An 11,977-nucleotide genomic window follows, 5' to 3' on the forward strand; every position below is an offset into this window, starting at 1 on the left:
AACCAACAAAACACACAATATAAACAAGTAAAAGTAACATTCAGGAACAGGTTTCTATGTAATTGTTGCATTCAGAGAAACCTGCTTCATGTTGTACTTCTATCAAAACAAATATAATAAATAATCTGTGCAAGGTTGAAAGCTATAAGTAAAGAATGAAAGCCTTTATTTGTGCCAAGATTTTTTATCCTCAGGTTCCATCACAGAGATCCAACATGGCCGTCTCAGAGACCCAACATGGCCTCAGAGACCCAACATGGCCTCAGAGACCCAACATGGCCGTCTCAGAGACCCAATATGGCCTCAGAGACCCAACATGGCCGTCTCAGAAACCCAATATGGCCTCAGAGACCCAACATGGCCTGAGAGACCCAACATGGCCGTCACAGAGACCCAACATGGCCTCAGAGACCCAACATGGCCGTCACAGAGACCCAACATGGCCGTCACAGAGACCCAACATGGCCTCAGAGACCCAACATGGCCTCAGAGACCCAACATGGCCTGAGAGACCCAACATGGCCGTCACAGAGACCCAACATGGCCGTCACAGAGACCCAACATGGCCGTCACAGAGACCCAACATGGCCGTCACAGAGACCCAACATGGCCGTCGCTCTAACTTACTGGACTTGTGACTTCAGACTTATAATCTGTTTGTGTTTCTTTTCTTTTGTTTGTGTCGAGCTGCTGCATGAAGTTTGTCGATCCTCTGCGAGCACTTTTAGCGAACATCCTCCGCTCCGTGTCAGGCGTGTTATTTGTGTGTGTTGTTGTTGTTGTTGTTGTTGTCGGTGTGAGCGAGTTCCTCAACCCCGGCAGAACATTCCGGTTCATTCGAGACGCCGTCGGTCTAAAAATTGACGGAAGCTCTAAGTGGAGATGCGCGCAGGATGTTTCTAATGTCTGGTTTGTTAAGTTTCTTTACAGTTCTTGCTCGGCCTTGCCCCTCCAGCGGGGCAGCGGTGGACCGATGCCAGAGCTCAGTCTGCCGAGGAGGCGCGCTAACGAGGCTCAGCCAGAGAGGAGGTGAAGCTGCTGCAGGGCGACCTTTGACCTCCGGGAGGCGCTCTCTCTCTCTCTCTCTCTCTCTCAGACTGGTTCTGCCTCTGGCGGGGTCGCGGCGCCCCCACGCTCGCCGCGAGGCAGCGGTCAGGGTCAGAGCGAGGAACCCCGAGCCCTCCGTCCTGCCGCTCTCCAGCATCGATGCCGACCGATCCAACCGGGCCGCAGGAGGACGGAGAGGAGAGGGAGCGAGGGAGCGAGGGAGGGAGCGAGGGAGGGGAGTCTGGAACGTCTCCTCTCGGCTCTCGGAGCGGGTCATGTTTCACAAACATTTACTGTTGGCCCGCCGGAGGGGAGGAGACGAGAAGCAGCGGTGGAAGAAAGTACTGAGATACTTCACTGAAAGAAAAGAAGCTGTAGAAATATGTAAAGAATACTGCAAAGAATACTACATTACGGGTTAAAGTATTGCAAACTGCTTACTTCAGTAGAAGTACTGTCAAAAAGTACTTAAAGTTACAATCTGGAATATCATCCGTGGTTTACGCCCATACAACGTTATTCTGAGCGTTGCTGGAGCTGCTACAGTGTTAGCTTAGCCTAGCAACAAGCTAACCAAACTCCATTTGAAAAACCAGCGTTTTAAAAGTTGTTTGCTTGTCGTCTTGTGGAGGAAACTAACAAAGCCTGAACTCTGACTTTTTACAAATTAGCGTCGTTATTTATTTGTTTCGACTCATTTTGAAGCTTTTTGGGAACTTGTTTTGCCGCCGCTGGAGACCAAAACCAGAGAAGAAGAAGTAATGAGTGTTTGTGTTGCTGCACGTCTGCTCGCTCACTAGTTGAGAAAAGAAACTTTAAAAGGTTGAAATGTCAATAAAATAAATCTATTGAAGCAGCTTGAACATTTACTTCTTCAGGTCTCACTCATCCTCTTCGTCATCTCACTCCTCTTCGTCTTCCTCCTCCTTTTCCGAACAAGAGTTACACTGATCCTTTGGCCTCCTCTCTTCCATCCCTTCTCTCCTTCCCTTTCCTCCTTTTCTTCTTCATTCCCCTAATTCTCTTTCATCCTTTCTCTCCTTCCCGTCACCAGCAGCTCCATAATAACATTCATTCCCAGTTACAGTTTGCTGTCAAACTGGGAGCAGCCTCATGAGGACTGGTTTCATACTGGTTCATCCCAACTGGGTTTCACAGGAATCAACTGTACTTTAATTTGTATTTTTGAAAAGCAGACGAGTGTCTTAAACCTTGTCCTTGACCTGCAGCTCCCCCTGCTGGCCGGTGGCTGCACTACAGCTGGACTGGTCCTGACTCCTGTGGGACCTTCTGATTCTCCCTCTTTCCTCCTCATCTCCTTCTCTCCATCCCTCATCTCTTCAGCACGAGGTCCAAACTAACCAAGCAGGCGTCTGAAGCATAAAACTTTATTCAAAGCAAAAAAAACAACAACACAAACAAACATCGACATTAAGAGGAAATAAAGACAGACTTTCAGTTCAGTCCAGAAACAAGGAAACAAGAGCGTCCTCTTCCTCTCAGGAGCTGCGAGGTCTTCAATAAGACCGTCCTGCAGCCCTCCTCTTCCTCTCAGCAGCTCCGGCCTCCTCTTCCTCTCAGCAGCTCTGCCCTCCTCTTCCTCTCAGCAGCTCCGCCCTCCTCTTCCTCTCAGCAGCTCTGCCCTCCTCTTCCTCTCAGCAGCTCCGCCCTCCTCTTCCTCTCAGCAGCTCCGCCCTCCTCTTCCTCTCAGCAGCTCCGCCCTCCTCTTCCTCTCAGCAGCTCTGCCCTCCTCTTCCTCTCAGCAGCTCTTCGCTGCTCCTTCTCTCGACAGCCGGTCGGCCTGCTCGTTGCCGTGGTAGCCGGCGTGACCTGGGACGTGCAGCTGGAGGAGAGAGTCGTCCTTTAAGCGGTGACGTCATCAAAGTGCCAAAAACTCAGTTCATCCGTCATGTTCCTGCGTTTTTTCTAAAATCACATGACCTTTGACCTCTTGGTCACGGCTGGTGACCACCTCAAATATTTTAATTTAAATAAATGTCTGAGGATCTTTATTCATCTATCCGCCCACTACTGAAAGTATTGCAATATTTTAATATTTCGAGAATTATAAACTGATGTAAATGATGATATTTAATGGGGGGGAGGGTAATGTAATAAAACTTTAATATTTTTTATATATATTTAATAAGATATACATATTAAAAATATATATATATTTTTTAATATATCTATATTTATTTTAATATATCTACATACATACACAAAAATCAATATCAAAAATACAGTATACAAAAAATAAATTGCCACTGACACTGACAGCAACGTGCCTCTAGCGCCTCCTTGTGGCCGCCGTGTTGCGACAGCTGAACCACCAACAACCAAACAAGTCTTAAACTAATGTTAAATACATAAAATATGACTCTTTAAGCAGCAGCGATGTGACGGCATTGAGCTCACGGGGATGCGCGTCTTCGCTTCTTTATTGGGGTGTTATTGATATTAAAAGTTCTTCTGATTATAAAATATAAGAAACACGTGCAAAACACACCAGAAGAAGACGAGAAAGTAGAACGATGGAGTTAAGAGCTGCTGAAGGATTATTATTCTGTCTCAGCATTTAAAATTCTATAATATTGAGGGTTTAAGTCTGAGAAAATACACATTTATTCACTGAATGAAGGGCAGAGACGCAGGTCTAGCTGCTTTCCTTGAGGAGCGATCAACCTTCTAAATGTTTTGTAATGTGGTGACGACAGTGAGAAACTCACCCAGACCACCTCCAGCTCCGCGTTCAGCAGGTCCAGCGTCACAAAGTCGTCTTTGTTTGCGATCGGGCCGCCGGACTTCAGCCGCCAGCCGTTCAGCTTCCAGTTCTTCACCCAGCTGGTCACACCTGCAGCAGACGCACCAATCACAGACAGAGAGGCTCAAACACATCGTTCAGGCTGAAACAAGGGTTAAGAACTACAAGATGCAGGAAGGACAAGGGTAGGGCTAACAGAGCTAATAGCTATTGCTAACATAGCTAACAGGTATTACCAACGGAGCTAACAGCTCTTGCTAATGGAGCTATCAGCTATTGCAGTTGCACTGTGGTGCGTTCAAGTTCTATTCAGTAAAATTAAAATAAAAAACACATAAAATGACGTCTTTGGTGAGAAAGTTGAGGCGCATCGTGGATGAGTTTATGTTGAAGTACACGTGACGCGTCAAGACTTGTGGGGTTTCACTGGTATCGACTGCTACGCGTTTCTGTGGCGCGACGTGAAGCTCCTCCTGTGACTCACCGTTGATGGTGAACTTGCTGTCGCTGTAGAGGACCAGCTTCTTGATGCCGTTCTCTTTGGCTTGTTCCAGCGCCTTGCAGGCCGCCTGTACGCACACACACACACACACACACACACACACACACACACACACACACACACACACACACACACAGACACAGACACAGACACAGACAGACACAGTTAAACACTCTAAAAGTTCAACACTAAACGTTCCAGAAGGTTCTGCGCACCGTACCTGTATCTCTGCTCGCTGGTTGGTTTGTCTTCCTTCCAGCGGCTCGGCTGCGTTTCTGAAAGCAGCGATAAAGGAGACGAGCTTTAAACTCCTAATAGTGTGTGTGTGTGTGTGTGTGTGTGTGTGTGTGTGTGTGTGTGTGTGTGTGTGTGTGTGTGTGTGTGTGTGTGTGTGTGTGTGTGTGTGTGTGCTCACAGCGGGTGGTTGTGGCCCCAGTACACTCCGATGCCGGCCCTCGCTCCCTTCTGTCCGTTCCTGGAGCAGCAGCCGTCGGTGTAGACGACCACGGCGTCGCCTGGCAGAGGACAGAGTCCACGCTTCATTTCATTCACTTTTCCTCCATTTTGACTTTACATTTACACCTAAACAATGCAGCTTTATAGTCAAGTTGGACAAAATGCTGAGTGAAAGCTCAGTAAAAGAGTGAATCTCATTTCTAAACCCGCGTACCCATGTAGGTGAAGCCGTCCGTGCTTTCTGAAGACAAGCTCTCCGGCTGTTTGACGCGTTTGGAAGGCGACTCTGCGGCCTCGGCCGGGCGAGGCCTCTTCCTCCCGAGGGGGATGTACTCCAGGGGCTCCGGGCCTCTTTTAGGGAGCGGGGCGACGGCCGACTCCACGCACTGAGCGACTGGAAGAGGAAAACAGCTTGAAGAAATGGCTCGTGAAGCGACATTTTAGCGGCTGTATGAAGTTATTCAGCCCTGATCCAGAATTTCAGTCACAAATCTGCTTATAAAATCCGCTAATGGAGGATTGGTGGAAGCCCAACATTGCAACAGAATGTGTGTGTGTGTGTGTCTCCTGTTTGTCTGGAGTAGTTTACCTTTCTTCACCTCTGGAACTGGTGACAGGTTGACCCCTCTGAAGAACGCCCAGGCGTCTTTCTCTGATGCAAACTTCTTAAACGAGGCGGCTGGAAATTTCTCCACCTGGTTCTTACAATCATCCCTAAATAACAGTAGCATGGGGGAAAAAACAACAAATGATCAACAATTCAAGAAATATGAACAGGACTTCTGCAAATCTAAGAGTCCATCAGATGCATACAGATGTTGTGACGGGATTAGTTATATTTCACTCATGCTTTTCTACACATTTGGTGGACCAAACCTCAAACAGAAATGTGCTAATTTCAAGTGCAGCAACTTAGCAGCGGCCTTCACACGTGTGCGCGTGTTTCGATGGAGGAAACTACATATTAGTGAAATAAAAGCTGTTGCTCGTGTGTTGCTTTCCAGGCCGAATTGTAGAGCGGTTTGTTGTGGTTACAAAACACTTTTGAATGATCTGTTATCTGGTGTTGTGTTTCGCCCAAACGGCAAGGTGACATTAAAACACCCGATATTTGAATGGAGTCTGGCGTGTGCCGCCTCTCGCTGAATGAAACGCACTTTTAAAAAAAAGGGACCAAAAACTTGGGTTATCTTCTTACGAACCACGCGTCCCGGCCGGTAAGACGTTGACAGGCTCACCATGACTCGTAGACTCCGGGTTTGAAGCCCTTCTGCACCGCGTAGAAGAACTTGCCCTTCGCCATGTCGTCGGCGGCGCTGCAGAAGGTCCTTCGTGCTGCTCTGAAAAGAGGAGTCAGTCTCCACATCACCAAACTCATGCGTCCGACATGGCGACGTCAACTCAAAACGCAATTAAATATCTTTAAATCTGATGTGTGTTTTGCCATTTTGAAGAAGAAAAAAAACTAGCTAAAAATTTGAGGCGAATTCAGCAGAAAAGCGAGCAAAATATCTTAAAATTGCTCTAAATCAGCAAAGAAAACACACATAAACCTAACAAAAGTATTCTTAATATCTACTGTCGTCGTAACAAGTCGTAATTAAAGTGCAGCAGCAGTGAACCGACCAAGAAAGGTGAAAAGTTATGTTGACAACACGACCGGCGCCAAATCTCGCGATGTTCTTATGTCCTCAGAACGTGGACTCAAGCAACTCTCGCGATGGCGGAATGGGACGCGCGTATTGGATAAAACCAACTCTCGCGATGTTCTCATCGCCCTCAGAACGTGGGCTCAAACAACTCTCGCGATAGCAAAGCGGGACCCGCGTATTGGATTAAACGAACTCTCGCGATGGTCCGGTCTCTTCCTTGGCCGTCGTTGACAGAGGTTAGTCGTGCTACTTTTCACGGGACTCGCATTTCCAATTTTAAATTTGCTTTAATGTCGTTTAATCTTCGCGTGGACCCGCTGCATCGTTTCTCAAGTCTCGGATACGTTAGATTACGCTCTTTTTGGCGGCGGATGGCAGTTTTTTATGACGAAATGGAACGTAGTAGAGACGCTCCGGTGAATGGCCTTTTTTGTATCGGGAGTGACGTTAGCTAGCAGGCCCTGCATGTGTTCCGTAACTCAGTCTAGAAAACCTCTATTTTATCTTCACGTGCTTTAAGTGGAGGCTATTTTGTGGCTTCACCTCGTCTCGTGGTAATACACGTTTGCCTCCAAACAGTTGCTAAAATCGGCTCCACTTGCGGCCATCTTTTAGCTGCCGTTAGCCTCGCTGTGCTACATGCTGGTTTTTAGCTAGAGCTCCCTCCAGGATGCGTTCGTGTAACTAACCTCTACATGTGTTTGTTTCTCTCCTCAGACACAACGGCCATGTTCAGTACAAGCGCCAAAATAGTGAAGCCGAATGGCGAAAAGCCAGACGAGTTTGAGTCTGGGATCTCCCAGGTAAGAAGACCCGTTTTCAGGTGGTTTAATCACGTGCTTTCTCTGTTCTTCTGCATGTTTTGTGTGTCTGTGTGTATTTGCACTGTGATGATCCTTCATTGTATAATAATAATCCAGATTTGTAACTAAATTACGCCAAAACAATTGATTCGCATGGTCAATTTTTGTCCAGAGTTTGTCTTGACTTTTCTAATGTCACCCAGAACTACTCAAAGCCACATGGCTGTTTCTGTAAATGTAAGCTTCATTTAACGGGGCTATCATATTTTATAAAGGATATTAAGCAAAGAATAGACTCGGTGTGTATTGTTACTCACACTCCATCACTGTATGTTAAGAAATAAGAGATTTTTTAAGGTAAATTACACATGTTTTTGTCCAGAGACTATGAAGTTGTGTCACCCTAAAAGACTAAAGCAGGTGCTTCTAAGTCTAGTATGTAATTTAAGATGAAGTTATTTGTTATAGACACTTTATTTAACCATCATTTAACATTAACAATGTTCTACAAAGGATGATTAATCAACACACGAGTGTACTAAGTCAGGCTCAATCAGTTTGACTAATGAAGACTCCATTACAGTGACATGTAGTAATGATAATATGTAGAAGTATGAAGAAAACTGACTTGGCTTTGTCTCTCTACAGGCTCTACTCGAGCTGGAGATGAACTCTGACCTGAAGGCTCAGCTGAGAGAGCTGAACATCACCGCAGCAAAGGTATGGCCACGTCTCCATCTACTTTTTTATATTCATATTTATTTCATACTACCCGACGTGGTCATCCAGCGAGGTTGCTCTCCTGGCTCTGTCCTGGTGGCGTATGGGAGCGTAGCTTTACGGCTGTGACGTACATTCCCGTTCCACGACGTCGGAGACTTAAGCTCCGCCCCCTGACCCTCCGGTCGGCGAGGACGCGGCGTCCTGCATATTCCTACATCTTCCCAGAGTTCCTTTGGGGCCGTGACTGGGGGGCTAAACCATGCAGTGCACATTATTATCATATTGCTGTTCATATTGCGCCTTTCTGTTGTAAACCTAATCACCTGTCTGAAATATGTAGATATGCACTCATGACGCCTAAGATTGTGTTCTCATGTAGAAGTTGAACTCTCATCGAGCTGTTTCTTTGTGTTTTTTTTGTGGTTTCTCTAAAAGGAAATCGAGGTCGGCGGCAGCAGGAAAGCCATCATCATCTTCGTCCCCGTTCCTCAGCTGAAGTCCTTCCAGAAGATCCAGGTGCGTCTGGTGAGGGAGCTGGAGAAGAAGTTCAGCGGAAAGCACGTAGTCTTCATTGCACAGGTGAGGATGATGAAGTTTGATACTGCAGGGTTGTTTGTGGTGATGTGGGGGTCTTACCTTCCTGGTGTGCTGTCTGTCCTTGAGTTCACTACTCGCCTCATACTCTTGTTACCCGTTGCATCGGCTTCTTTCACAGCATCAGAACAGTCATGGCGGCTTTTGCACCTTTTTTTACTTTTCATAAAAGTTTGTTTTAAGCTCAACAATCTGCGTTTGTTTGTGTGTGTCGACGTGGTCATCCAGCGAGGTTGCTCTCCTGGCTCTGTCCTGGTGGCGTATGGGAGCGTAGCTTTACGGCTGTGACGTACATTCCCGTTCCACGACGTCGGAGACTTAAGCTCCGCCCCCTGACCTCCCGGTCGGCGAGGACGCGGCGTCCTGCATATTCCTACATCTTCCCAGAGTCTCTTTGGGGCCGTGACTGGGGGGCTAAACCATGCAGTGCACAACATTTTAACCTTGTCAGGGTTTAAATCATTTGAAGTAAAGTCCAGTGTTGATGGTTTTGAAGGAGATCGTAATAGATGAAATATTTAATGTGGAAGAAAACTTCTCCAAAATAACGTTTCTGGAGCTTCTGTTGAAATGTATTTAACGCAGAAAGAAGCAAGTGTTGGACTGAAACTAAGAGGACTGTGAATATCAGTCCCACTCTGCTGCTCTTTCGGTTGACAAACTATTTCTGTTCTTTAATTATTTCAGTTTAAAATGTTTCGTGGAGTCGATTTAACGAGTCGTCTGTGTTTGTTTTTTCACAACAGAGGAGAATTCTGCCCAAACCCACCAGGAATACTCGCACAAAGAATAAGCAGAAGCGTCCCAGAAGGTGAGCAGCAGCGACGTCAAGAGATTACCTTTTAGTTTTTAGTATATTACACTTCAGTGGTCCACGTTTCAGGAGTGAAATTATGTTATTATTAGACTGTAATCAGAGTTCATTAGAATCAGGTAAAATAATTTACAGGTTGCAGCTTCTGAACTTTGAATATTTGATATTTTTTCTTCGCTATTTGACTCTTTGGCTCAAACGAGTCGTTTAAATGAAGCTTTCGGGTCTCAGATTCGTGTTTTTTTTTTTTTTAAATTTTATTTCCATATTAATTAAATCGACTCGGCTTGAAATGTCGGCTGCAGCTCTTCAGAAACCCCCAAAGATATTTTGAGACATTTTTCAGACCTTACAGATTTATTAAAGTTCGCTGCAGCCTTAAATTAACGGTTTCTTACCTGGATATGTCGACTTTAATTTAAAGTTTCCACCCACTAATGAAGAGCGGCTCCATCTCCACGTTTGTAGAGTTTTCAAAATTGTCACAATTCGCCTCAAACGCAGTTTGAACTGCATCTAATTTAAATGATATATTCATCTGCATTTTGATTTTAATTATCTGTTCAGCCTAGAAAATAAATGTGAAAAAAAGTTTTTAACCAGCAAAACACTCAAAATCATGAAGTTGCTAGAATGTCCTCGGCGTCCAATCAGAAGAGGGCATTCCCCCACACCTGTGCTGTGATTGGCTGTTACTCGTGTGTGTCGACGTGGTCATCCAGCGAGGTTGCTCTCCTGGCTCTGTCCTGGTGGCGTATGGGAGCGTAGCTTTCCGGCTGTGACGTACATTCCCGTTCCACGACGTCGGAGACTTAAGCTCCGCCCCCTGACCTTCCGGTCGGCGAGGACGCGGCGTCCTGCATATTCCTACATCTTCCCAGAGTCCCTTTGGGGCCGTGACTGGGGGGCTAAACCATGCAGTGCACAACATTTTGTTTTATGAGAGTTGACTTGGATACAGAAAAAAAGCATGTTTTTTTTTATCATAAAATGCGTTAGAAAATATCATTTCTTAATGCAAATATGAAACTAATTTGTCTTTAAGTTTTCTTCTATTAAATTTTGCCTGAAGTGACGTCTTTCAGTGTTTTAAAGATATTTAAATCACATTAAAAAGCATCTTTTAGTCATATTTATAGAGGCTAAATGACTCGTTTAGATTAATAACTAATGGTTTAGCGCGGTTCTCTTGGGTGTCGTGTTTTGTGTTGACGGTGTTTCCGCGTTCCTCCCTCAGCCGCACCCTGACCGCGGTCCACGACGCCATCTTGGAGGACCTGGTGTTCCCCAGCGAGATCGTGGGCAAGAGGATCCGAGTGAAGATGGACTGCAGCCGGCTCATCAAGGTCCACCTGGACAAGGCGCAGCAGAACAACGTGGAACACAAGGTGAGTCGGCTTTAACCCTCTGAACGCCAGCGGCTTGATTAAAGAACCTGTTTTCTTTAAATAATCACCAAAAGCTCCATCGGTCGTCAACCAGAAGCTGTTAAACGTATTTGTCTTTTTTTTCTTCATCTTTCCGACGGTCCTTGAACACATCGTGTGTTTAAAGCAGCAGAAACGAAGCGTAAAAATGTGATATTTCATCAAACGTTTTAATTCTGCACGTCTAACGTTTTGCACAAGTTAAACTGTTTCACCAGATTTTGCTTTTTAAAAAAAAAAATCTGTTCAACTATGAAGATATTTATTGATTTCTGTGAAGCTTTGACTGAGCCGATGCTGTAAAATGCAAACTGTGGAATATATTTTGTCAAGTAGAGCCTCTTTTATCCAACATTGGTAAAACTTAACTCTTTACCCAGACCAACACACCAAAGACCCCAAAATATAGACTTTACTATCATGTAAGAGACAGAAAAGCTGCTCTGTCACATTTTAAAACCGGAATCAATATTTTTTTCCCCAAATGAGCTAGTGATTAAATGTTCTAGTCGCTGCTCCAAACATCGGGGTTTGGTGAAAGTGAAATCACATCTTTAACTAAAATAAACCCCAATATGTTGTTTTTAAAGCCGTCGTCCCGCCGTCCAATCAGAAGAGGGCATTCCCCCACACCTGTGCTGTGATTGGCTGTTACTCATGTGCGTGTCGACGTGGTCATCCAGCGAGGTTGCTCTCCTGGCTCTGTCCTGGTGGCGTATGGGAGCGTAGCTTTCCGGCTGTGACGTACATTCCCGTTCCACGACGTCGGAGACTTAAGCTCCGCCCCCTGACCTCCCGGTCGGCGAGGACGCGGCGTCCTGCATATTCCTACATCTTCCCAGAGTCCCTTTTGGGCCGTGACTGGGGGGCTAAACCATGCAGTGCACAACATTTTGTTTTCTGAGAGTTGAACTGGATGCAGAAAACTGTTTATGATTTGTGTTTTCATCTTTATGAAAACTAATAAACCGTCTTCTGTGAGATCTTTCGTTCACATTATTTGTACTCAAACTGACGTTTTGTCGTCGTCCTCCAGGTGGAGACGTTCTCCGGCGTCTACAAGAAGCTAACGGGCAAAGACGTCGTGTTCGAGTTCCCTGAATTCCAGCTCTAAATGACAAAATAAATTTGTTTACTGTCACACTTTGTGTTTGTGTGTTGTTTTTTTTTACTTGTTGAAGAGAGAAAGATTACT

The 11,977-nt window shown here is 45.6% G+C and overlaps 2 protein-coding genes and 4 non-coding genes across 7 annotated transcripts; 5 read left to right on the top strand and 1 right to left on the bottom strand.

Annotated features, from left to right (window-relative positions):
• Positions 1–2,419: 2,419 nt before the first annotated feature.
• rnaseh1 (ribonuclease H1) lies at positions 2,420–6,437 on the bottom strand. The gene is made up of 8 exons (XM_068598762.1): positions 6,008–6,437; positions 5,359–5,483; positions 4,984–5,163; positions 4,729–4,828; positions 4,534–4,588; positions 4,296–4,380; positions 3,777–3,901; positions 2,420–2,890 (listed from the first exon to the last, which is right to left on the bottom strand). Exons 1-8 carry the CDS (start codon positions 6,145–6,147, stop codon positions 2,807–2,809), a joined length of 894 nt encoding a protein of 297 aa, XP_068454863.1. The 5' UTR covers positions 6,148–6,437; the 3' UTR covers positions 2,420–2,806.
• rps7 (ribosomal protein S7) lies at positions 5,966–11,923 on the top strand. 2 transcript variants are annotated; one of them, XM_068598764.1, is made up of 7 exons: positions 5,966–5,986; positions 7,139–7,224; positions 7,873–7,944; positions 8,383–8,526; positions 9,288–9,352; positions 10,593–10,743; positions 11,819–11,923. In XM_068598764.1, exons 2-7 carry the CDS (start codon positions 7,150–7,152, stop codon positions 11,894–11,896), a joined length of 585 nt encoding a protein of 194 aa, XP_068454865.1. In that variant the 5' UTR covers positions 5,966–5,986; positions 7,139–7,149; the 3' UTR covers positions 11,897–11,923. The 2 variants fall into 2 exon arrangements, with proteins under 2 accessions (XP_068454865.1, XP_068454864.1); XM_068598763.1 differs by lacking the exon at positions 5,966–5,986 and adding an exon at positions 6,533–6,657.
• Positions 7,997–8,221, top strand: LOC137801417 (small nucleolar RNA SNORA73 family). Its single transcript, XR_011079738.1, has one exon. It is a non-coding gene; the product is annotated as a small nucleolar RNA SNORA73 family (small nucleolar RNA).
• Positions 8,753–8,977, top strand: LOC137801420 (small nucleolar RNA SNORA73 family). Its single transcript, XR_011079742.1, has one exon. It is a non-coding gene; the product is annotated as a small nucleolar RNA SNORA73 family (small nucleolar RNA).
• On the top strand, positions 10,061–10,285 carry LOC137801418 (small nucleolar RNA SNORA73 family). The gene has a single exon (XR_011079739.1). It is a non-coding gene; the product is annotated as a small nucleolar RNA SNORA73 family (small nucleolar RNA).
• Positions 11,449–11,673, top strand: LOC137801419 (small nucleolar RNA SNORA73 family). The gene has a single exon (XR_011079741.1). It is a non-coding gene; the product is annotated as a small nucleolar RNA SNORA73 family (small nucleolar RNA).
• Positions 11,924–11,977: the final 54 nt, after the last annotated feature.

This window comes from Clinocottus analis, unplaced genomic scaffold (assembly GCF_023055335.1).
Source record: "Clinocottus analis isolate CAN_PGR_092001 unplaced genomic scaffold, fCliAna1.0.p SCAF_40, whole genome shotgun sequence".
Taxonomy (NCBI): Eukaryota; Metazoa; Chordata; class Actinopteri; order Perciformes; family Cottidae; genus Clinocottus; species Clinocottus analis.